Here is a 26,634-nt window from a genome sequence, read left to right on the forward strand (position 1 = left end):
GTGAGTTGAGTAAGAGGTTATGGCCATGAAGCTAAGCCAGATACCCTTGTTGGGAAAAAATCCCAACCTACTTTAATAATCTTAGTTACAATAGTTACAATAGGCAGATAATTGCGCTGCTGTTCTTGTACTAACTTATTAACCAATACTAACACAGATTAATTTAATAACTCGTTCAAAGAAAACGAGATTATAGTGGAATTTTCCCTTAAACATGGAATATATATATATATTACCATGTCACAATACAATATATTAATAAAATATTAATAATCACTAACAACTCCCAGTCCAGTGTTAAAATGAGTAAAAAAAACTGTTCCCCGTGACTGGATCAAATAAATTTACCGGTAAAATTAACGCCTCCCTAACTTTCGTCCATTAAATGGGCAAAATTGAGCCGGTTCCAATAACGTGACTGAGCCGGGGAAGGGAGGGAGGCGGCCATTGTGGAAAGAACATTGCTCTCGTGAGGTAGCACAAAGCAGCTACATTTGCATTCGTAACAGAGCCATCCCTACGTTCTTCAGCTGCCGCAGCCTCTAAATAACGTGAGTACCTCGTTTCTGGTTTGTCCTAAACAGTCCTAATATTATTATTATTGGCTTTAATATTATTAATGCCATTCCGATTAGGAGGCGGCGACCCCCAAAACCGGGTGAAGCTCTCACAATCTAGTCAAATCCTAACAATAATAATTTGAACGTGCCATATCTGTGTTAGGAAGTAAAGATGCAGTAGTTATACAGTATTCTTCCGGCAGATCTGTGGTCACCTGGGAACTAAACGTCAACAAATTGTCGCCACGAGAGAACAGACTCCATAGCCTCGTGTCCTATACCTGGCAGACTGCTCACGCGTCCCTCTAATATCCACACTGAAGCCTTCACACAGGTAAGGCCTTGGTGTACAAACTAACTCTAGTAGAATAATATACTAACATTTATTAGAAATTTCCTATCAATCGGTAAATTCTCGATTGATAGGCTACTATCATTAATTTACCCCCTCACTTGTGTTGGGATATGACTTGTCGGAGAATTTAAATTCATGCAGTCCACTTGATTAAAAATACAGTCCACTAAGATATCGTGATAAATAATAAATAAGTCAATTGTACATTAAAGTACATTAAAATTACTCAATTAATTTTAATTAAAACAAACTAAATAATATCCTACGAGTCACAATTCCCCACAATCCTTGCCACAGAGCGAAACTGTCGGCAGCAACCTCTATCTACTCTTTATAACACGTCGCATTTTGACGTATATTTTACCCAAGGCCAAAAAATGATGTACAAGAAAAGGGTAGCGGCTCGCGAAATTGATCATAATGTCCCGTTTTCTGTCCATGGGATCTCTGGTAGGTTAGGTTAGGACACGTTAGTACAAGTCTCTTGATGTTGGGAATGCTGGCGAGAATGGTGACGAGTACATGGTCAACTGCGTCATTGATAGTTCAGTTGTTCCTTGCCATAATTTATGGCTTGGCGCTTTCCCAGGATAATTCCTCCCCCCCCCCCGTCCCTGTCATAATTAACGACAGGTATACCATGAAGGTTTTACAGTTAATGTACTTTCGGAAGCTATTGTGTAAACTCACCTACCCAAAAGAGTTGGACACAAGTCACTTCGAACACAAGACGGTTCACTAGCGGATTTTAAAACCAACCTAAACAAACCCAAACCAGCCAAATCTAAGCCAATACATCCTAACCTGACTATATATACGGTTTTGGCAAGCAGATAAGGAGTTTTGTTGAACCGTCTTGGATACGATTTGACCATACCCGAAATGAATTAGCACATCAGGTTAATACCATGGTATTTTGCAGAGGGCAAACACTTCTTACTTCAGATAGTAAACAAAACTAGTTTATTACCGAGAAAAACAAGAATAGACCGTATAATTTACCACGGGGAGAAAAACCAACATTATGAAGGACAGTAGGGAGCAAATGATTAAATAATTTAGGCCACAGATGGTGGTAAAGGTTACTATATATTCCATATATCACTAGTGATATATGGGCCAGATATATATAATGTACACTAATATATATTATATTTTGGTAGCAGTCATTTTTTATACATTTCGTTGAAAACGACAAAGTTTGAAATTTATGATTCTGGCAACCTTTAGTTAGTTCGTATTTATGCCTGGTATACAGGTACCAGACCCTAATATATGGTTATTACTACAGTCTACCACTATTACTCTCACTCTCCCAGCACTCAATAGTGATCTGCAGTACCTGAAGAACGTATATTTTGCCACCGGAGAAATATATAGTCCAAGTAAACCATGTAAATCAAAGTTTGAGTGGCTATAAAGAGCGAAAGGTGTTTATTAGCCGTGTAAACTATTTACAACTAATCTAGATAAATAATAATAAATAAACTAAACTAGCCTATCATGAAAGTTTATTAACCGTCTTTTTTATCATTTTTAAAGTGTATGCGGGGCTCTCTAATCTCAGGCTAATATTTTCATTTTTTCAACTGTTCGAATCCCTGTTGCGTCCCCATTTAGACTATCCAAACATGGAGATCTAATCTTCAGAAGGACACATATCTGTTTTGAAGAAAGTACAACACAGAGCGACAAAAAAATTCTCTACTGCTTAAATGCAGGCTCCACAGAGGACGTGAGGTATTGTTCAGGGTCCACTGAAATATTCACAGCTGTTTTATTCGCACAAGTGGTCTTGGCGGCCATATTGGAAAATCTTCTCATTAGAAATGTGTTCCCAGACCAAACATTATTCCTAGGCATGAAGGAAACATGTTGTGGAGAGAACAGCTGTACTCACTTCCATGTATTGGTCTTCCACTGTGGCCCCTACAGGGCTTGGGACTCTTTGTTCTGCAGAGAAAATAATCACCGCTCTCTTTCAATTGTTTTCAGTCCTGCAATGCAATTCTGGAAGTCATTTATCCCTTGTTTAATTTCTCAAAGTTCTCGTGTCTTCTGGTGAGCAGAGCGACTCCTACTGCTCTTTTATTTTTGTCCTACTCCTTTGTGGGTGGCCGTGTCGTGTGTAGTTGTATAGTGCGTTATTGTGCGTATAGTGTATAGTGCGTATAATGATAGTGCGTATGGGGGTTATGTTGCGTGGGGCTGATGCCATTTTTCTCTTCAGGTGTAATAGACAGTATCGTTGTGTAGAGTATTTGTATTCAGCATCTCCCTGTAGACTGAGTCATGGGTGCCAGTTGTCAACAAAGGCATTGATTGTAACACAATGTTACAAGTGTGTGCGCATTATTCACCTTCAGGGGGGTCTGACAGTTGAGTGGTCAGCGCTTCAGATTCGTAGTCCCGAGGTTCCGGGTTCGATCACCGGTGGAGGCGGAAACAAAATGGGCAGACTTTCTTTCACCTTGATTCCCCTGTTACCTAGCAGTATATAGGAACCAGGGAGTTAAGCAGCTACTACGGGCTGCTTCCTGGAGGGTGTGTAACAAAGAGGAGGCCTGGACGGGGACCGGGCCGCGGGGACGCTAAGCCGCGAAATCATCTCAAGATAACCTCACTGGAATTTTGACATGCATGAAGATAATAGGTACCAACCAAGACTGTTCAGGCAGTCATCCCAACACGAGTACCAACAAATAAAAACCACAGTTCTTTTTTTTTCACTTAAAAGGATTTTATTTGAAATATAATATTATAAAGTAGATAGAACACATTGCAACATAATAACTTAAGCTCTATAAAATACAGATCTAATGTAAAATCAATATTTGCGTACAAAATAGTTCATTGTCGTTATGAAAATATATACGATCAGGTTTGAACATGCACAGGTTTTTCAATAAAGACGATTCTACGTTAAAATTTATGAGGTGTTTAACCCTGCTCCTTGTCCTTGTATCCCAGCTTGTTATACTCATAGCCTAGCTTCTTATCCTTATGTTCCAGGTTTTTGTTCTCATATCCCAGCATCTTGTCCTTATATCCCAGTTTCTTGTTCTCATACCCCAGCTTCTTGTCTTCATATCCCAGCTTCTTGTCCTCATATCCCAGCTTCTTGTCCTCATATCCCAGCTTCTTGTCCTCATATCCCAGCTTCTTGTCCTCATATCCCAGCTTCTTGTCCTCATACCCCAGCTCCTTGTCCTCATATCCCAGCTCCTTGTCCTCATATCCCAGCTTCTTGTCCTCATATCCCAGCTCCTTGTGTTTAATCAGTCAAGGTGTATTGAGTAACACACGAGGGCATATTTAACATTAATATAAATAGCTTGAATGTGTGTTCCGGACAGAGATTAGACTCAAACTGATGTGGATCTCCCTTATATATTAGACGATGCACTTGCTAGTCTGTCAGTAAACTAAGACAATTTATATAATCATGAACGATCAAACAAAGAGTCAACAGACTTGTCATCTGAAAATGACTCTGGTGAAGTGTCATTTTCAAATGCACTTGGTGAAGTGCATTAAACAAAACACTCAAGTGTGGCTGGGACCAAGAACACCAGCTTGCTGGCTAATGTTGTCACAACTCTTAACGCAACTTGGTTATCAGCATCTCTGGCAGTTTAACTTGTATGGGGGAATCAGATCCAATTAAACGTTAAGTTTGTGAACAAAGAGACACATTAGATTCACAGCATTAGATTCCACACTGTGTGGACAAAGATATAAACACACACACACACTAAAGTATTACAATTTACACTGTGTAGAAAAGCACATAAGATCATTAATCCTACACTGTGGTAAGGCACACTACATTATATTTAAAAATTAAATACCTGAAAGTCTTTTTTTTAGTGTTTTCACATTTTGATTCTAATACACAAGAAAACTTTGAAAAGAAAATAAATGTCTTGTATATTATTGTCAACTCTGCGTCATTGCAACACGTCAATTTCTATATAATATCCAATGATGAAAATCTCAAAGGAAGAATATTGGGTGCACACACTACCGCTCGCAGATTGAGTGCACAGCAAGCTACCTTTCACAGGATGAGTATATGGTGTACAATAAACTACTCATAGGAGGAGTATAGAGTGCACAGTAAACTACCTCTCACAGGATGATTATGGGGTGAACAACAAACTACTGTTCACAGTAAATCTATTTTTCCCATTTTCAAATTATAGATATCCATCGGCTGCTGAACTTTTGTTAAATTATATTATTATATTTATATCTGGCAATCAAAATGTTTATATTACGATGCCATGAAAATATAATGCCCATGAACATCCATGAAGTGTGAGGTACGTCTAGTATCTACCAGACCACGAAGACACTGTTGACGACATCAGAGGCAGTGTGAGGTACGTCTAGTATCTACCAGACCACGAAGAAGGCATGAAGCGCTGTGTATCTTTGAGCAAATTAACCCAGTGTTGTGTCACATCAGTAAGACCAATTTCCTGTTGTGGAAAAATCTGTATTGAAGACTTCATTCACAATTAAATTTACAAAGACAAAAGTTTTAGCCTTTCCAAATCAGCTGGTAAGACTAATCAAAATCTTTGAATAATGTTATTCGTCGTATAGTGAGAGAAATATAGTTTCATAATTGCCTTTCTGATATATAATCAGAACATTCTGAATTGTATATATTACGTTAAATATAAGGTAAGAGATGCAGAATGTAGTTGGTACAGATTTGTCTTCCTAGTTGATGGGAATATTTACCTTGAAATCACAAGACATGCCTGAAACTACGGTAAAAGTTATTGTTGCAGTAATGAACCGTTTAATTCCATTATTGTTACCTGGTTGGGAAGCCGACGTCGAGTTGGACGTGATGCTCTGTATGGGAGTAACAGTTGTCACTGAGCTTGCTTTTCTCCTCTGTCTCGACTCGACGCCCAGAAGGACCAAGTCCACCAGGAACTCGAGAATCTCCGCGATGGTGACCAACGACATGCCGATGAAGAGCCCCAAGTTGCCTCCGAAGTTCGAGACGAGGGTGTCCCACTGTCAGGGTGGAAGGGGAAAAGAGTTCCTTGCGTTTTTAACAAAACTTTCGTGGGATATTGTCTCTGGTACAATTATGTAACACTATTTTTTTATTAGTCAATAACATATTCTTAACGTCAGTAATCATTCAGTCTTGAGTATGTGCCCTCTGTATGTGTGCGTGTGTGTGTGTGGGCGTCCACATGTGCTAGTAGTGTTTGCAGGACCGAGATTCAGCTCCTGTACACTACTTTTCTAGTCTATTAAACAGTTTACGAGCTTTGGTGCCCTGCGAGGTCGTTCTTGACTCAGTGTTACTATTCACACAGACAACCTCGTAGTGGTTCGGAGCTTGTAAACTCTTTGTTTACATTTATTAAAGCCGCAATGGTTGAGAAAAGGTGTACAAGTCTCTCTAGAGGACAAGCTCGAGTTTACATATCCTTAGATGATGTCGTTTTCAAATTCCTTTTCAGGATATTTTCGTTCTCGGGTTGTCATTTCTGGCTCTCATGTTTTATTATGTGGTCTTATATTTCTTGCCCTTCACTTCGTGTAGGGTTGCCAATCCCAGATCTGTTGGCTGTACTACGCATTCTGTTCCTTCTCCTCACTCATCTATGTTTGTAGCGATGAAATTGCATTATTTTGCTAGGAAGGTTGTGTTCACTGGGGGGTTGAGCTTCATCTCATACAGAGCCGTTGGACGTCTCAATAAGGACATTGATCCTCCCGGAACCATCACAGGTTCCAGAGGCAGAGGTACAAGGTAGCCAGACTTGTCATTAATATTTACAGGGGTCCTGGGAAGCCCCCTTGTATCTGTCAGAGGTCTGAATAATGACTTGCGATAATCCTTATTCACACTGATACAACTCAGTAGTTACCTTGTACAACCTGGCCCACTACCTCGTTCCACTTTGTGTTCCAGTGCTGGAGAAATGTTCTTTTCTCTCTAATTTTTGTATTAATTTTGCTCAGTTGAGTATAAAATATCTATCAGCGAGTGTTTGCTCATTTTTTACTCATGTTCGTCAGTTTTTTCCTCCACTTTCTTTATGAGAGTAACTTTTATGCTGCAATCATGTCCCCTCTGGTTTTCCTCTATCCAGTGAGACTACGGCTCAGTTCTCATAGTCTGTTTTCATAATCCAACCCTTTTATTTCTGGCACTAGTCTTGTGGCAATAAATTTGTTATGTGCTGGTTCCATGTTGGGCTGCATACTACACCAATGGTCTCGTGTAGGTACTAAACAATACTTGTTCACATTCATGCTACCTCGGTCTCATTCACTCTTTTTCTCATTTATGCCTCCACGTTTTCCAGTAATACAAACATTTGCGAGAGGGAACTTACTGATAGGGAAGGACTCTCCTGAATGCTCTGGTAAGAGAGTGAATCCAGGTACAGGTGGATGCGAACGGTTCCAGTTTCGTTTCTGTAACAGAAAACTTGCTTTAGTGCCACCACACAATTATGAATAATTTTTTTAATGCGAAAATCTACCACGTCTGTGACACAGTGTCAAGAGATATTCATTACAGTGGGTTGGGCACCCTTCCTTCACCCTGTCCCATCCCAAATCCTTATCCTGACCCCTTCCCAGTGCTATATGGTCGTAATGGCTTGGTGCTTTCCTCCCCTGATAGTTCCCTTCCCTTCATAACAGTGGGCGGCCACTCACCCGCACAAGTCGTCTCCCATCTTCCTTTTCAGACGGTCCTGGATGATGGTGTAGAATTCTTTATTTTCGGCCGATGTTGTCACTTGACTTTCATAGACAGTTTCCCTGTGGACGTGAGAGTATGCTGTAGGATCTGTGTATATGCATTCAAGGCCTCGTTAAGCTCTTTTTATTGGTTGTATCTATTGTTTATTTGATTTTATTTATAACTTTATTGATGTAGATGGGTTACAACATTGGTTTGCAAACAAATCTAGTAAGTTTCGTTACAAGCCTAGAAAGTTTTAACGCAAACCTAGTAGGTTTGAATACAAGCCTAGCAAGTTTGAATACAATTTTTATTACAAGCCTAGCAAGCTTGAATACAAACCTAGCAATTTTGAATACAAGCCTAGCAAGTTTGAATACAACCGTAGCAATTTTGAATACAAGCCTAGCATGTTTGAATACAACCGTAGCAATTTTGAATACAAGCCTAGCAAGTTTGAATACAACCGTAGCAATTTTGAATACAAGCCTAGCAATTTTTATTACAAGCCTAGCAAGTTTGAATACAACTTGCAACTTGCCTAGTAAACACAACTCTAGACAATGTGGAAAACTCACGAGCAGGCTGGTGGACAGTCACAGGTGAGAATCCCACGCTGGTAGAACAGCGCAATGTCCATACACAGTTCTGAAGAACACAAGAACACCATTAGGCTCTTATCTCCGACTCAACTTTCTTCTCCGAAACCAGCTCTTAATAATGATACATATATTTAATTTCTATTATTTAATATGTGCTATTGATCACTTTGGTACAGTCACAAGATACACAGTGATGTACTTTGGCTGATGTTGAACTGATTGCAGGGCTCGGCTGGTTTGGGGGGGCTCTTGCTCTCGTAGGCAGGATTGCTTCCCTGGTAGCATTGACAGGTGCGCCAGATCTCTCGCTCCACACACATCTTCTTGCAGCGCTGTTCAGTCAAAATTTGAAGTGGGTTTTGGCAAATTTGAAGCAGTTTTTGCTTAATTCGTACAGAGTTGACTTTCAAATATTAGCATATGAAAGTTGAGAATTGTTTAAGGGTGACACAAAAGGAATACTGAGCTAGCTGCTAGATTGAGTGAAGGTGTCTAGAGTTGCAACAAGAAGTCGAATGATAGTGTTCTGAGCTGCACAAGTTGCTAATTTAATGCATCCTGAGCGTTGACTTAATCAATGCCAATACAAGGCATTGAGTTAAAACGTTGTCATGCTAAGGATACATTTAGCTAATGTACTGTACAGAAGAAGAGACCACGCCACACGCCTTTCTCACGAGAGCAAGATTGTCAACAAAGGATGATACTCACAATGGACGAGTACTCAGTGAAGTTAGCAGAATCTGACTCTGATTGGCATGTTCCGTGTGGTGGACCCACCCTCTCCAGCTTCGTCTGTAATGCAGTTTATAAAATGTTATCTCTATATGAAATTTATTATACGCTTCTGCATTACTAAACATTCTTTTACATAACACGTTTAGTCAGAAGAATAATAAAAATGTAGTTTATGTAATATTAGACCAAGTGCTGCCACAGTGAAACAGACATAATACAATATACAAGGAACGTCTTAATAATAACGACTTATAAATGGATCATTTAATGTAGTTGAAGGGGAACTGGACAAGAATCAGTTTAGGAAAGAAACTCTAATATGACATAAGAAAACTACACTGGATCTAAGACCTTTTACTTAAGAATTGGAGTAATGTTATGAAACAGGGTGGTAGACTGAATGTGCGCTAGTGTCTCTCTCCGAGCTCACGTACCCACTCATTCAAAAGCCATATTGTTTATAGATCCTAACAGTTACATATTCAAGAAGTTATATTTTATATGGCGACAGTGGTCACTTTTACAGTTCTCTCGCCAGTCAGTTCACTTCAGTTAACATAAAGGACCAAAAACGGTATATTGAAACCCCCGCCAACTCCAACCCCTGAGCTAACCAAACAGACGCACTCGTAGAAAACGGGCTGTTGGGGAGCCGCTATAATTTGTCTGGTGAGGATTTTGGCATCAAAATACAATGTATTATTTGAGAGGACAGATTGCTCTCACACTGGTTATCTTAGAATATATTCTGGTATCTGAAGAACCACCAATCTCAGTACTGTGCATCCATACTGTCCATAATGTCATTTTGATATACCAGTTTAGCTGACTGTAATTGCGGAAACGCTGATCTGATACTGGCCCTCCTCAGTGTCATATTAGTCACACTGTCTTATACTAACTCACCCTACTGACTTTGATGGAATTAATGAAGCCAGGGGAGACGTTGAAGCCCTCATCCTCTGGAAAGGGCAGCTGGTAGGGGCTGTGGACGATCACCCTCAAGCCCACCTCTTGTGACAACAGCGCCAAGTATTTGTCCTTATGGATGTTTACTGTCAGCCGGAGACCATTCTGGAGGACGGACAATGATCATGTATTGAAACTCATCCTCCAAAAGTTATTTGACTTATAGCAACTCCTTGAAGAACGTACAAAACTTAGAACGTAGAATTTAGAAGTTACTAATAATGAAACTCTACAACAGTTGCTTAGCCCCTGGGTACTTATTTTTTTACTGCCAGGTGTACAGATGAAATAGGTGAAATTAAACGTGCCCAACACTTATGTCCCTTCCGGTATTTGTATCCGAGATTCCCGTTTGTGAATCGAGAACGAATTAAGCCAGCTGGGCGGTAGGCTTCGATAGGCTACCGATAAATAGGCAACTTTCCACTACCGAGACCCCTAACAATTTGTATTGTGAATTTCCCCCCCACACACACACACACCGAAAAATGGTACATTAAGGTTTAGGAAAGTCCCTCGTCACACTCAACTCACGGTGGGACCAACTAAGGAGGTCTTCTTGAGCGGTGCTTTGATCTCGGTTTTGTTTTTGAGTTGAACCTTGCGGAAGACGGAGTTATAAGTGTAGCACATGCCGTACCTGTCGCTGACCCACTCGTGGAATTGTCTAATGTGGAGGAAATCAAATACAATAAAGTTACAATCAGATAAAAATTAACTATTATATATCTACAGATATATGTAGATATATTATAGTTTAATATAATTATTACTTACGTAATAAGAAAGAAAATTATATCAGGGACAAAAAATACATTCTAAATGGGTGTAGAACCAGGCATCATGATGACAATGAAACGAAAACAATAACCTACAGCGGTGTGGTTTTGATACATGAAGCAATAACATTAATTCAAATAGTATTCGCATGAAATTTAAATTGAAAAACCATAAGCTTACAACAACTTTAATAAGAACACTTTGTGAAGGCCTCTCCTCATATTGTAGCGCACTAACAGTGGAGAATATTCCTACAACAAAATGCTTGGCATTCGCCTCACTGAGCCCATTATTTGTCTCTGTAACACTTTTCACAACCACCCACAAGATGGGTATGGGGTGCATGATAAATGAACTAAACTAAAAATTTGCATGATTGTATAAAGACTTATTCCATGTCTTAAGTCTTCCATACCGAAAGAAGCCTAAAGAGAGCTGTCTGCATGCATTCAGCCTGTTCTCCCAAGGTTCCCCAATGTCAAGAAAACTGTCAGTCACTTTTGCGAGCCTTCCATTATCTAGTACGAAGCTTTTTGGCCGTATGTAACGCATACGATCGAAATGCGACGTAATTTGTAAAAGGACAGGTTTTCGCAGCAGCCTACTCACCTATACGAGCAGGGACGCTGGTCGTGACTACAGATGTTGATAAAGTCCTTGGGTTCTACAGTAAAATTTTCAATGTTTCTGTCATTAGGCGTGTATATAGCCATGACGTCGAAGAAATCTGGCGAATGGCTGTTGTTGAAGACTCTTATCACTTCGTCCATCGTCGTCTCCGTATCTTCCCAAGCAAGGAACTCTGTGATGGTTTATACAGCTAAGCTTTCCACAGTTCATATCTATACATGTAAGCGTTATTAATTTATTTATAACTAGATAAGGTGCTGGCAGTACGCGGGTAAACACGGTGAGAAGGACTGCCCGGTGAGCGGGAAGACCCCGGCACCATTCCACCAAAAACAGATTAAATGAATATTATTGAGAAATAGGTATAGTTAATGAGACCATATACGGCATCTCCAGTGTATATCAAACATCCCGTTCTCTCTCTCTCTCTTTCTCTCTCTCTCTCTCTCTCTCTCTCTCTCTCTCTCTCTCTCTCTCTCTCTCTCTCTCTCTCTCTCTCTCTCTCTCTCTCTCTCTCTCTCTCTCTCTCTCTCTCTCTCTCTCTCTTCTCTCTCTCTCTCTCTCTCTCTCTCTCTCTCTCTCTCTCGTCGGCGTCATACCATATTTGTGTTTCAGTCTCTTTCGCTCTGTTTCTGTCGCTGTGTGGATCTGTATGTCTCTATATCTGTGTCACTTTCTGTTTATCTCTTTTTCATCTTTGTATGTGTTTCTGTATTTCCTATTTGTCATTACTATTTATGCCTGCAGGCTCGAGTTGTTAGCTCTTGGACCCCGCCTGTTTAACCGTCAATTGTCTAATGAACTGACTCCTATGTTACACACACACACACACACACACACACACACACACACACACACACACACACAGTGGGACATGATAATGACGTATAAGATCCTAAGGGGGAATTGACAAAATATACAAATCAGCATTGTTTAAAACTAGAAACAGCAGTGATTCAAAGTTTTAAATGTAAATATAATAAAAGCGTGAGAAATGAGACATTGCATCAATCTAACAACGTTCGGAAGGCGGGGCCAGCAGTGTAATGCTCACACACACATCAAGAGCATATCAGTAGCATATGCTAGGTTGGCCACCATAAAAACTGCCATTAGAAACTTATTTAAGGAATTATTTAGAGCCTTATATACATATATCAGACCAGGCCTGGAGTATGCAATTCCAGCGAGGAATCCGTATCCATTCAAGCACAAAACTAAATAGGGACAGGCTCAAAAGTATGCCACCAGATTAGTACCCAAATTGAAGGGTATGAACTACAAGTAAGAGACAACGGGAAGTGAACCTCACGTCACTGGAAGAAAGAAGAGTTAGGGAGAGACATGATCATCACATAAATTCTCAGAAGAATTGATAGAGTAGATAAAGACAGTCTATTTAACATAGGTGGTACATGCACAATTTAAGGGGACACAGGTGGAAGCCGAGTATCCAAATGAACCATAGAGACATTAGAAAGAATATTTCTAATGTCAGTAGTTAGTAAATGGAATGCACTAGGCAGAGATGTGGTAAAGGCAGACCCCACAGTGTCAAAAGAAGAGCCGAATAGGCTCAGGAATCTGTAAACCAGTTGATTGACGGTTGAGAGGTAGGGCCAAAGAGACGAAGCCCCCCCCCACCCCACCCCACGAGCACAACTAGGTGAGTACACTCACACTATGTTTCGGCAGAATTCTGGATTACAGCAATGGAATGCAGCAAGATTTGCAATTTTCTAGAATAAATAATTCATCAGAGGCATCATAATGGCTTGGTAGCAAAGTGCCACAGTGTGACGTTACGTTGCATGATAGACAAGGAACACGGCTGTCAACTTTGCTATCAACAACTATCTTTATTGTCTTCTTATATGTGCTGTCAATCTGTTGTAAGGTGTCTATTAATCTTGTTTAAATTACCAATCAAGTTGTCAGTGTAATCAATCAGAGCTTTAATATACCAGTGTGCTTTACTATACTTACTAATCTCTCTCATCTCATTTTTTTCTTGCAATGTATCTGTTATCATTTTTTTAATTCTGCTAGAATTTACCTACTTAAAATTATCTGTTAGATTAAGGACGTGCCCGAAACGCTGCGCGTACTAGTGGCTTTACAAGATTGTAAATACTGTACTATGTATTCTCTCTAACCCAACGTACCTTCTTGTATATAAATAAATAAAAATAAAAATAACTGAATATTGCGTCGTCACCCAGAACAATAAAATATACGTTTTCTCTTATTCAGCGAGTAATTCCCTTTTTCTTTCACATGACAAATAAAGCATAAACTTAATTAAAAAATGCATTCACATGGCGTTAATATAATTTTACTGTACTTTTAGGATAAAAAAAGACTGATATAAATGACAATGGGAGTAATGCTTACCGGAGATTAGCCAACACTCATCGGAGCAAGATGAGCAGTAGTATTCCGCTGTGTTATTGTACCCCGTAGTCTTGCTCATATTGAATTCTGTAACAAAAAAATATATATATATATAAATCACTTTTCGAGAATACTAAAATGCGAGTTTTTGAGTGGGTCAGTTGTTGACTAAGACAAGATGCAACAATAGGTCCCCCGGGCATGACCTCTAGATGAAGCAGGGGTAAGAAGGTGCTATAGACATTGTACAGGATCTCTTAACCGCTCGACCAACACGAGGGATCCTGTTCGCCAGCAGAGTGCTCCTGGCAGTATGGGTTCGAGTCACTTCTGGGGTGTGAGTTTTCAGTTGCGTATAGTCCTGGGGACCATTCAGGCTTGTTCGCATATATATATATATATATATATATATATATATATATATATATATATATATATATATATATATATATATATATATATATATATAATTTATTCTCAAGGGAGACAGGTGACTGACGCAACACGCCGTTGATACTAGTGAGAATTTGGCTGTATTAGGTTACTTATTAGTAAATGTGAATTCCTAGTACAATAAATTTATTATTATCGCACTAGGGGTTAGTATTTGGGTGTCGGAAATTTCCGACATGTAAGATTGTCACTCTGCAGTATTTCTAAGATAACTTTTAACTCCTTTTAAATATGTTTTTCAATAATATTTGATAGAGGGAGGCAGTACTACCTGCTATGTCTTTTTTTATATTATAATCTGGGTTAGTTTTCAATGAATAAAAAGAATGCTGATATTATAGCAAGTCTTAAAAAAAAGTTGCGCAAAACACTATTAAAGTGTTGGCATTAATCTTAAGAAAATACCAAGGAGTGACAAGGGGATGAGAGGCGTGATGCTGGGGTAGTCAAGCTTATCATAGAGATAACAACAGTTAGCTTCCCACCTTTGAGGTTGATATCGAAGCAGCCGAAGATGTCGCAGAAGACCATCACTTGACACATGATGTTGTAGCTGATGTCTATGGTGTAGTTTGCTGCAGAAAAGGTTTGATTAAAAACAACCTCTCAATCAGGAGAGGGGAAGTTGGCCAAGTAAGGGGAACTAGGTAGCATTTGATGAGCTACTCTTAAATGATTGGAGATAGTGTGAACGTAACGATACTTCGCTTAAAGCTTAACTGCTCTACTTAAGCTGGGAATGTTTATTTATCATTAATTGTAAAAAAATACTTGATGGCAGAGTGGTAGGTATACACAATAATTAGTGTGAACAGAACACAGGGATATTTACATGCAACTGGTGAGTACTATCATGGAAATACACACATCAACAGGGAAATACACACATCAACAGGGAAATACACACATCAACAGGGAAATACACACATCAACAGGGAAATACACACATCAACAGGGAAATACACACATCAACAGGGAAATACACACATCAACAGGGAAATACACACATCAACAGGGAAATACACACATCAACAGGGAAATACACACATCAACAGGGAAATACACACATCAACAGGGAAATACACACATCAACAGGGAAATACACACATCAACAGGGAAATACACACATCAACAGAGAAATACACACATCAACAGAGAAATACACACATCAACAGGGAAATACACACATCAACAGGGAAATACACACATCAACAGGGAAATACACACATCAACAGGGAAATACACACATCAACAGGGAAATACACACATCAACAGGGAAATACACACATCAACAGGGAAATACACACTGTTACGTTAATTAAAATACTGCGGTTATACCCAGCTGATCGACTGCTAAACACAACATATAACAACACAAAGCCACATTTAAGTCAATGTGATTATGAGTTAACAGGATTAATGTCAAAAATAAAAAATAGAAACACACAAAAGAGCGACATGACACACCAAAACAGCCACATGATAAGAGAAGGTCACATGCCACCAAAACAGCCACATGATAAGAGAAGGCCACATGCCACCAAAACAGCCACATGATAAGAGAAGGTCACATGCCACCAAAACAGCCACATGATAAGAGAAGGCCACATGCCACCAAAACAGCCACATGATAAGAGAAGGCCACATGCCACCAAAACAGCCACATGATAAGAGAAGGCCACATGCCACCAAAACAGCCACATGATAAGAGAAGGCCACATGCCACCAAAACAGCCACATGATAAGAGAAGGCCACATGCCACACCAAAACAGCCACATGCCACACACAAAACCCAACATACCATTACGACATATGTCTTGGTTGGAGTCAATAGAGTCAAGAGGCGTGTCCTCGTCGACAGACTCGTCCGTGTTGAGGTGAGTCAGGTACCTGTAGTAGCCTTTAGTGCACTCCATCCTTATCTTCTTTACTGTTAGTTGAACACAAATATCTACTTTTATTTCTATATACAAGAGTTCTTATATTCTTGTACAGCCACACATAGCGTTTCGGGCAAGTCCTTAATCCTAATTTTCACACACACACATCCCCAGGAAGCAGTCCGTAGCAGCTGTCTAACTCCCAGGTACCTATTTATTGCTAGGTAATAGGGGGAATCAGGGTGAAAGAAACTCTGCCCATTTGTTTCTGCCGTAACCGGGGATCGAACCCCCGTGTCATAGGATTACGAGTTCCAAGCGCTGTCCACTCAGCTACTAGGCTCCAGGTCGACCAGTGGCTATAGGTGAGAGTATTGACGTCTAAATCTAGATAGAATTCAAGTCTGAAGCGTCCTAGACGAGCCAGCTGTATTACATAAGACTTATTAGGAAGACTTGGACTCACCTTTGTCATTCGTCAAGGAGGACCCGCGAGTTTTACTCATCAACATGTCCTCATTAGCCTGTGGGGAGAGTGAGTAGTGAGTAGGGATTGTTGAAGTGGAAGGTGGGATGGGTGAGAGGGTAGGAGGGATGGGTGAGTGGATAGGAGGGATGGGTGAGTGGATAGGAGCGGTGGGGGTGAGAATATTGAAGTAAAGGGAAGGAGTAAAGGGAGAATGAAAGTAAATCAGAACACGTGAGGCAGAGGAATAAGGAGGCTGAGAAACAGCAGGGTGAACCATCGCGCAGTTCGAGAAGCTGAAACACACTCAGAACTGAAGCTGCAGCTTAAACGTAACCAATCAAAGCTTCATATTACTATATTTCTAACGTCTGCACGATTTATCAGCTTATTAAAACCTCTACTGTCACAACTTCCATTTTATTGTTTTAAAGACGCACCTTACATCTATGCTCACTAGCATGCAATACCAGGAATATAATACGATAATTTTTTTGGGAGTAATTGCTAACGCTGAACTCGTACAGTAAGACAAACTAGCACTCTGAACAAATGTGTGTGTGTGTGCTCACCTTTGTGAAGTTCTCGAAATCCATGAATTGAATCATCTCCCGAGGTGTCGTCTGATTACCTCCAGAGATCGACCTCTTCTTGCGAGCAGCAGGTGGGTCTTCGGCGTCCACAGCATCCGTACCTTCACCACCTTACCACACCATATATATATATATATATATATATATATATATATATATATATATATATATATATATATATATATATAATTGACGATCACAAAACACTGATCATTTTTATGCGGAAAATCCACAGACAAATATGAAAGGAAGTGAACGTTTCGGCCTGTTTCGGAGTCTAGTGTTGACAAAGGCTTTAACAGGCCGAAACGTTCACTTCCTTTCATATTTCTCTGTCGATTTTCCGAATATATATATATATACAGGTATATATATATATATATATATATATATATATATATATATATATATATATATATATATATATATATATATATATATGTCGTACCTAGTAGCCAGAACGCACTTCTCAGCCTACTATGCAAGGCCTGATTTGCCTAATGAGCCAAGTTTTCCTGAATTAATATATTTTCTCAAATTTTTTTCTTTTGAAATGATAAAGCTAACTATTTCATTATGTATGAGGTAAAAAAAAATTTATTGGAGTTAAAATTAACGTAGATATATGACCGAACCTAACCAACCCTACCTAACCTAACCTAACCTATCTTTATAGGTTAGGTTAGGTAGCCGAAAAAGTTAGGTTAGGTAGGTTAGGTAGTCGAAAAACAATTAATTCATGAAAACTTGGCTTATTAGGCAAATCGGGCCTTGCATAGTAGGCTGAGAAGCGAGTTCTGGCTACTAGGTACGACATATATATATATATTATACGTGGAACGTTTCTGTGGAACTATGTCAAAACATAGTTCCACATAAAAAAATTAGTTTGGTGTGACAGTACATGAAGAAGGGAAGACCAACAAGTTCTTGAGGCAAGAGTCATGGAAGTAATAAGTGATAGTAAATAAATAACGCAACCTCCAATAGTACATAAGGTTAAATTGGGTTTAGTTAGGTTGGATTAAAATTGGTTATCGTTAGATTCAGCAGAGTTTGATCGAGTGACTTAGACCACTTTAGTTCTCACTCTCACAAATATAACATAAGAATTGTTCTCTAAATAACACAGCAGTTATCGAAGAATTGAGCCCTGGGATTACCGATTCGATAATCGTATAATGAACTTAATTTTGACAAATATGGAAAATAACAGAAGTTAGTAATAACGTAACTTAATAAATGTTACCAAAAAATCTAGACAATAATGAGAGTAAGGGAAGGGAAAGCCATTACGACTATATAGCACTGGGAAGGGATCAGGATAAGGATTTGGGATGGGACGGGGGGGAAGGAATGGTGCCCAACCACTTGGACGGTCGGGGATTGAACGTCGACCTGCATGAAGCTAGACTGTCGCTCTACCGTCCACCCCAAGGAATTGGACTAATGAGAGTAAGAAGAATTTAGGAACTCCCGAGGATGTAGAAGAGAGAGGAAGAAGAGAATTAAATAACGGATAGGAAGATGAAGGACATATGGGACAACCCGTCCTCAGGCCAGGCTCGTTACACCTGCAACCGTCGTATTCATACATGTGTATGTATTGTGTATCAAAATCAAGTACTTCTCATTTATATATTAATATTATTATGTATTAAAGGTCTATGTATAGTTAGGCGTAGGTTAGGTTAGGTGTTTGGGTTCCGTTGGCGGTTATTTGAAGTACGTGGGTGAAGCATTTGCTGAGTTGCAGTTCGAACACAAGTCTTCAGCGAAGCACTGGTCGAGAAGTGTTCGAACGTCATCAGTTGCGAGTCGTGTGTAAAGTGTTTTTCATTCATAAACGGGGGAAGGGGGGGGGGGGTATGTTGGTTGGATTAACAAACATTTGGCCTTTGGTGATGAGGATTTATTGGATAATTGGTGTAGTACCTTCAGGGTTGGTGGCGGAGGGGTCGTCAAGGGTCTGAACCTCTTCATCTGGAGGAGAGTAGAATTTCAGATCGATGCCACAGTCTGCAACGGGATATTACAGTTTGATAATATCTGTAATTGTAGAGTGTATAATTGTAATGACTTTTATATCCATACACTCACTGACTTTATACACCCTCAATCTCCCATACGCCCACTATCTGTCTCCATACACCTCTAATGATCGCCTTGTGATCGAACTCACCCCTGTTGTTAAAGATTCGCTACCTGGAACAAAAAAGTAGCACGGGCTATGGTGAGCCCGTAGTAGAACTCACCCGTCTCGGTGCTATTCTGAATATGCACGAAGCCTTGCCACATGCCGGTGTCCAACGCCATGTCGCTGCGTGGCAGGGGGTTGAGGTTGCACACTGTCACTGCCGGGAACACCACCACCCTCTCCTCCTCCACCTGCAGGAGTGGAGGAAAGTCACTACAGGAGTTTACCTACCTTACCTTAGTGAGTGGAGGTTCCCTCTTGGGGCAGCCCCCACGCTCTCTTTCATTTGCCACTCCGTGGGGAAAATGGCAACCGCTTAGCCTAACCCGAAGAGTTGTCTGAACGTCAGAGAAATTATTTACTATGTGACTCGAACCCAATCTAATCGAGGAGCCACGGATAGAAAACGGGACAACCTGTCAATTTAACGCTGCTGCTGTGATGGATAGTACGTCATATTTTGTCCTTTATGGGGACGTTTTGTCCTCACCTACGGCAGAAGTTTAAAATGTGGGATTGACTGTCCCTAGACTGTTTTTTTTTCAAACCTAATTTTGGCCACTTGTCTACGCTGAATCAACGTCAGTCAAATGGATTGGAGACTGTGAGGGAGAATGGGGAGCCGAATTGGAGAGAGAGAGAGAGAGAGAGAGGGTGAGAGAGTGAGAGAGAGAAGCGGACTAACAAGCAGGCACTCCCCTCTCCCCCCCTCTCAAGAGATTGTAATAATATATACTTTGACCTTGGGGACCTTTACATATTGGGGCACCATTGACAAGCCGCCGGCTTCCTGTCCTCGTCGAGGTCACTATTATAAGTGGCCCTCAGGTAAACTCTGGTAAATATGATTTTGTTAACAGTGTGAATGGGTTTAGGCTAATTACAAGCAAACATTTAACTTGCTTTAATTATAGAATTGCATAGTTTAATTGACTATGATTGTTGAGAAAATTGTGCTTAAGAGCGGTACATATTGCTGAAGCTGTGAGCGTATACAAACAATGAAAAGCTTTAGCTTGAGAGAGGAGGGAGCAACAGTAAACATTTCAACACAAAGCTGAACACGCTACAAGGGATTCAAATCGGATAAGTTTAGATTTAGAAACTATTCAAGGCCTGCAGGCAGCTCGAAGTAACAGCCTGGTGGACCAAGCTCTCACAAATCAAGCCTGACCTCGGGCCGGGCTTGGGGAGTAGAAGAACTCCCAGAACCCCATCAAGCAGGTACCGGAGCAAACACAGATTAGGAAAGAGTTTGATTGTAATATAAATGATCAGGAGAAAGCTCTCAGCCCCTATGACTATAAAATAGAATAGTTTATGCTTGGAAGACGTTGCCAAGGAAAACAGTAGACAGGATCGATGAAGTGTTATAAGCTAAGTTAAATATATGGAGGGATGTGACTGGATATAAATTGCTGTCTCCCAAAGGCCAATACTAGTGTCCTTTGTTATTGCTTATCAAATGTTGATCTTTCATCTAACTCACTAGGTGACTTAATACTCATTCACAAGTGACCTTAACTTACCCCTTGTCGACCCTGAACTAACTTACGAACTTAAATATACCCACTATAGTGTCTCCCTCAGGATCAACTTACCCCTATGGTGACCTTCTTGGGGTAGGTGAGGTACTCAGCGATGACCTTGTAGTTCTGGTACGACCCCCACCCGACCATCACCACACACACCACCAACCACACCACTCTGCGGAACCACCCGCGGCTCCTGCAACACCACACCGCCATAATATGGTTCATTACAGTAGGGTTGTTCATAAGACAATAGGGTGAGATCCTAAAACATTAAGATAGAGTCGTAAGGCTTGAGCGGCGGAACCCAAGAGCTGTGACTCAACCCCCCCCCTCCTGGAAATACAAATAGGCGAGATCATAACATTGAAGAACACAACATCATAAAATTAATTTTAAGAGATCATATTAGAACATAAAATGGTAACTTGTGTTGATTCTGTTGGTGGTGGTCCATTGTTGGGCCCCTCTGACCCTCTGGTGTACAGGTCTGGGCCCCCTTGACCCTCTGGTGTACAGGTCTGGGCCCCCTTGACCCTCTGGTGTACAGGTCTGGGCCCCCTTGACCCTCTGGTGTACAGGTCTGGGCCCCCTTGACCCTCTGGTGTACAGGTCTGGGCCCCTTGACCCTGTGGTATAGGGTCCCCGAGCCCTAGGACTTACAGTAACCTGGCAATAAGAGATATCAAAACAATACAAGTGTCTTACCTGTTTAGAGGACCAATGCCGTGGGCTGTGCATGTATTCACGAACGAGTCAGTCCTGGTGCGTACCGACGATGCCTCCTGCTCGCGCTCTTTCTCCTGATGTCTCAGTATCTCCTCCGTCATCAGGGACCTGAGGGAGATCGCGGCAACAAAAATCAGATCGTTGGAGAAACTGTGAGTTCGGGGAAGCATTTAAACGCAATAGAAATTTTAGAACTGTTTTAAAGTATCAAGCTTGACCGTGAACTGGTCGTCCCTTGTGTTGTAAGTCTCGAGCTATAGCGTGATGTGACCACACCCACTGTACTCGTCTGGTTCTGCTTGCGGGGGTTGAGGTTTGGCTCTTTGGTCTCGCCTCTCGGCTGTCAATCAACTGGAGTAAAGGTTTCTGAGCCTATTGGGTTCTGTCAAATCTACATTTGAAACTGTGTACGGAGTCTGCCTCCACCGCGTCACTATACCCTGGTTAATGTCACTGTTTAACTTCACACCTCCCAGTCACTTTCATTTTCACACTATATTATGGTCTGACTTCAAGGACAAATTTACCATGCATTTGCAAAGGATTACATTCTCTTTGGATGAGGTGGTACAGGACGTGATTGAGATAAAACAAGTGGATGGAACATAATGAATATTAGTAGGCTATTACGTCTATGAACATAAGCAGCTTATGTTCTTGCTGCTACTGTCTCTGTGTTGGTTCAGGGTCTACAAGTGGGAAGATTGTAATTATGTCTTAACTGGTTGTGGATTGCTGACTTTTTGATGTGTAGGACTTCACTGATGTCCAGTCTTCTTTTGTCATATATATATATATATATATATATATATATATATATATATATATATATATATATATATATATATATATATATATATATATATATATATATATACAACTTTAGAACACTTTCCCACCAGGAGACTCGAACCCTAGCCAGCACAGAAGCCTTCCAGCAACTGGCATAACAGGTGCGCCTTAACCCGCTCCACCACCCGCTCAGACCCTTAAAAGAGATGGTAATTTCGGAGTATTTAAATACACCAAAGATCACCACCTCCCAAGAGCACTAGAGCAAGTGAGGGGTCATTTAGACGTTAATTTCATCAAGTCCCTGTTAATATGGGAAGACACAGTGTCTATGCTTAATAGACATTAAGCATAGACACTGTGTCTTCCCATATTAACAGGGACTTGATGAAATTAACGTCTAAATGACCCCTCACTTGCTCTAGTGCTCTTGGGAGGTGGTTATCTTTGGTGTATTTAAATACTCCGAAATTACCATCTCTTTTAAGGGTCTGAGCGGGTGGTGGAGCGGGTTAAGGCGTACCTGTTATGCCAGTTGCTGGAAGGCTTCTGTGCTGGCTAGGGTTCGAGTCTCCTGGTGGGAAAGTGTTCTAAAGTTGTATACTTAACTCTCGTGTTTAGGAGAGTTGTGCCTTATATATATATATATATATATATATATATATATATATATATATATATATATATATATATATATATAATGCCGTAACCATTATAAATAGCCACATACGTAATAAGAAAACATAACAGATCTCCAACCGTGTTCAGGGAAGATCCAAGAAAATTTACATTTATTGGTTAACATTATAAAGGAATAAAATAACGTTCTACAGAACAAAACACTTGTTCTAACCTTCTCGGTGGAACACAGAGGCACATGTATATATGTTGCTTAGTACTGCCAATAAATAGCCACATATGTAGCAGAAAGAATTTTGAATGTGTGGTGTTGAATTTTGCGCTTGAAGCACGCGACCCGGTCGAGGATATTGTCCATTTGTCATGTCAATAGTCACTTATGTCGCCAGGTTGTTAATGGGGGGAAGGTCCACATGCAGTCTATAGTGACCACAGTATATGTGGCCACGAGACCTGTTGGAGGGTCTCTTGTGGCCACACCAGACCACAGGGGTGTGTTATGTGTGAAGTTGTGGCCACACCAGACCACAGGGCGTGTGTTATGTGTGAAGTTGTGGCCACACCTGACCACAGGGGTGTGTTATGTGTGAACCTGTGGCCACACCAGACCACAGGGGTGTGTTATGTGTGAAGTTGTGGCCACACCAGACCACAGGGGTGTGTTATGTGTGAAGTTGTGGCCACACCTGACCACAGGGGTGTGTTATGTGTGAAGTTGTGGCCACACCAGACCACAGGGGTGTGTTATGTGTGAAGTTGTGGCCACACCAGACCACAGGGGTGTGTTATGTGTGAAGTTGTGGCCACACCAGACCACAGGGGTGTGTTATGTGTGAAGTTGTGGCCACACCAGACCACAGGGGTGTGTTATGTGTGAAGTTGTGGCCACACCAGACCACAGGGGTGTGTTATGTGTGAAGTTGTGGCCACACCTGACCACAGGGGTGTGTTATGTGTGAAGTTGTGGCCACACCAGACCACAGGGGTGTGTTATGTGTGAAGTTGTGGCCACACCAGACCACAGGGGTGTGTTATGTGTGAAGTTGTGGCCACACCAGACCTTAGGGAGTGCGATAAATGAGCTTGTCACGAATATATAAATTAGTGTTTATCAGGGTATATTTCTCATGTAAGTATGAGAGGTCCGGGGTGTTGACCCTCTCCCGTATCGACAGGTATGTACACCCTCGCTTACACATTAATGGGCCTTATTATATTGCTTATATATGTTAGCCCAAGAGTGTCCTTGGTGGATCATGGTGCACGGTCAATCGACTTGAGAATGGTTCAGGACGGACCGAAACGTCGTCGTCCCTTCACCTTCTAGTGTGTGGTCTGGTCAACATACTTTAGCCATGTTATTGTGACTCCTCGCCTGCACGTGCACGGTGTTGTTATACCAGAGTGCTGGTCTGGAGACCAGCTGTGAGGAGTGTGGGGGGGGCCATGGCCAATTCTGATAGGCGGAAGGCACGGCTTCCATTGATTTCTGCCTGGCTCGAGGTAATTTCTGGTGTCCTTGAGGAATTTTCTCGGTTTGCTTCTCTTGTGTTCTTTGTTTCCTCTCTATCTTCCTTTGATATGTCTTTGCTAATGTATATAACATATTATAAGTCCCTCTGTCCCACAGTTTAAATGTTCCAGCCAGTATATACTTCACTGGTGCATTACTCTGAAAGATTACATTCACTGGTCGATTCCTCCCTATTTGGGACTTGCCAAGCCTCCGGTAATGCTCAATATCCTTGGTTGCCTCTCGAGCCTGTATTCTCTTGAGGTTACCTGTAATCTCTTTATTTTCATCTTCTCTTCTCCTTGGCCCTGTGTCTCCCTCTGGCTCTATCAGATTGTAAAATTTTCACTGATTTCTCCAGCTCCTGCCTCGCACAGTTCACAACCTGTTGGCTTTTTGCAGCATTTATTACTGTTACTTTAGTGATCTGTTTTCCCTCTGGCCCTTTAGCTGCTTCAGCCACTGTTTTGTCAGGTCTTGTTCCCTATTTATCTGTTATATTCACTTTGTTTTATTTGTTCTGTTGTTCTTCTTGCCTCCTCCTCGTCCTCTGATTTTATTCTAGCCTGAAGCCCATGCACATTTTCCTCTCTTTTGTAGTCTATTTTCCTCATCTAAATCCTTCAAGATTGCTACGTTGAGTTCCTCACTCTCGTCAAGGTGTTCATCTAGGTCCTTAGTGACCTCTGCCAGTCCCCTCTATCTTCACTCTCTCTCCCTTTCTCAGATTCCCTGTAACTGCCCTCCTCGGGAAGCTGCCTCCGCTTGTACCTCTCCTTACATCTAATTACTTGGCTTTCCTCCGCTTTCCGACCGGGAAGGCCGAGCAGACAGCACGCTGGACTTGTGATCCTGTGGTCCTGGGTTCGATCCCAGGCGCCGGCGAGAAACAATGGGCAGAGTTTCTTTCAGCCTATGCCCCTGTTACCTAGCAGTAAAATAGGTACCTGGGTGTTAGTCAGCTGTCACGGGCTGCTTCCTGGGGGTGGAGGCCTGGTCGAGGACCGGGCCGCGGGGACACTAAGAAAGCCCCGAAATCATCTCAAGATAACCTCAAGATGGGGGTCGATCCCGCGTCCTTTAGCATATCATGGTCCGTGGGTCAAGGCGCGCGTCTGGGGGACATCCAGTACGCTGGTTCGATCTCTGTTGTAATCCTTTGTAACACCAAGCGAGAAAAGACGGTACTGTAGTCTGGCAGGAAATGAAAGCAACAGGTTGAGAATATTTACACTGATAGAAACATGAAGCAATAGAGATAGTATACACACACACACTCACAAGGAAGTGATGTGATGGAGGCTGATTCCATTCAGTTTCAAATGGTGATATAATAGAGGTCGAGAAGCTCAGGAATCTGAACACCAGTAGATTGACGATTGAGAGGCGAAACCAAAGAGCCGAAGGGCCCCCCCCCCCACAAACACAACTAGGTGAGTACACACACAGAAACACAAAGGAGAGAGAGTACACAAGCTGGAAGAAACACAAAGCTTGAGAGACACACTAATATAAACAGACCTGAGGTACTGGTCCCACGCAGCCTGCTGGAGGCCCTCCACGGGAGGCATAGATGGCTTAACTCCTTCGGTAAAAGCCATGGTTGGTGGGGCGTCTTGGGCCCAGCTCAACCTCTCCTGGTCCCCCGTCCGCCAGCTCTATTGGGGAATATCTTGGAGAAGGTTCCGACGGTGCAACTTGGGACGCTTCCTCAAGGGACTCTTCCTGTGTGTGTTCTTGGCTAAACTGAGCAGGAGGAAGATCTTTCTCTCTTACCTGGAAGAGCTAATATGGAGAACCTGTTCCTTAAATCTTACGTGGCGCTGACCACAGTAACAAGCATCCAGTAACCTATTTATAGATTTATTTCGGATTCAAAACTACTTAAAACATAAGGGAAAGGAAAAAATAGCAATAGGGCCAGTGACACCGATGACTGGTGTTGGGGGCGCTGGTGTTGTGGAGAGACAGGTGGAGGTGTGTGTGCTCGCTGGTGGCCAGGGCCGTTCTGAGTTTCCATGGTCATAGTCTACTATTTATAATGTGTGTGTCGACTCACAACGCTTGCCCACCCCTCC

At 41.4% G+C, this 26,634-nt stretch overlaps 2 protein-coding genes across 3 annotated transcripts in view; one reads left to right on the forward strand and one right to left on the reverse strand.

The window, feature by feature from the left end:
- The window catches only part of LOC123772990 (dual serine/threonine and tyrosine protein kinase), a 108,015-nt gene that overhangs the window by 940 nt on the left and 80,441 nt on the right, over positions 1–26,634 (forward strand). For both annotated transcript variants that reach the window (XM_069315341.1, XM_069315340.1), the window contains exon 2: positions 764–894. The gene's annotated coding sequence lies outside the window, so the exon portion shown is untranslated. The remainder of the gene's footprint in view (positions 1–763; positions 895–26,634) is intronic.
- On the reverse strand, positions 3,702–26,560 carry LOC123773081 (acid-sensing ion channel 1C-like). Its single transcript, XM_069315522.1, has 20 exons — positions 26,078–26,560; positions 21,592–21,720; positions 20,953–21,079; positions 19,410–19,542; positions 19,090–19,173; positions 17,134–17,264; positions 16,562–16,619; positions 16,017–16,145; positions 14,700–14,789; positions 13,762–13,848; positions 11,347–11,539; positions 10,492–10,624; positions 9,895–10,062; positions 8,962–9,045; positions 8,450–8,582; positions 8,227–8,296; positions 7,621–7,725; positions 7,293–7,374; positions 5,748–5,952; positions 3,702–5,399 (listed from the first exon to the last, which is right to left on the reverse strand). Exons 1-20 carry the CDS (start codon positions 26,155–26,157, stop codon positions 5,383–5,385), a joined length of 2,238 nt encoding a protein of 745 aa, XP_069171623.1. The 5' UTR covers positions 26,158–26,560; the 3' UTR covers positions 3,702–5,382.

This window comes from Procambarus clarkii, chromosome 81 (assembly GCF_040958095.1).
Source record: "Procambarus clarkii isolate CNS0578487 chromosome 81, FALCON_Pclarkii_2.0, whole genome shotgun sequence".
In the NCBI taxonomy this organism is placed as follows: Eukaryota; Metazoa; Arthropoda; class Malacostraca; order Decapoda; family Cambaridae; genus Procambarus; species Procambarus clarkii.

Excerpts from the sequence above, each read along its gene's own strand:
- LOC123773081 (XM_069315522.1), bottom strand. The coding sequence starts at position 26,157 with ATGGCTTTTACCGAAGGAGTTAAGCCATCTATGCCTCCCGTGGAGGGC. Across the intron at positions 21,721-26,077 it reads GCGTGGGACCAGTACCTCAG|GTCCCTGATGACGGAGGAGA; the intron begins GTCTGTTTATAT and ends GATCTCCCTCAG. Across the intron at positions 16,620-17,133 it reads ATTTCGAGAACTTCACAAAG|GCTAATGAGGACATGTTGAT; the intron begins GTGAGCACACAC and ends CTCTCCCCACAG.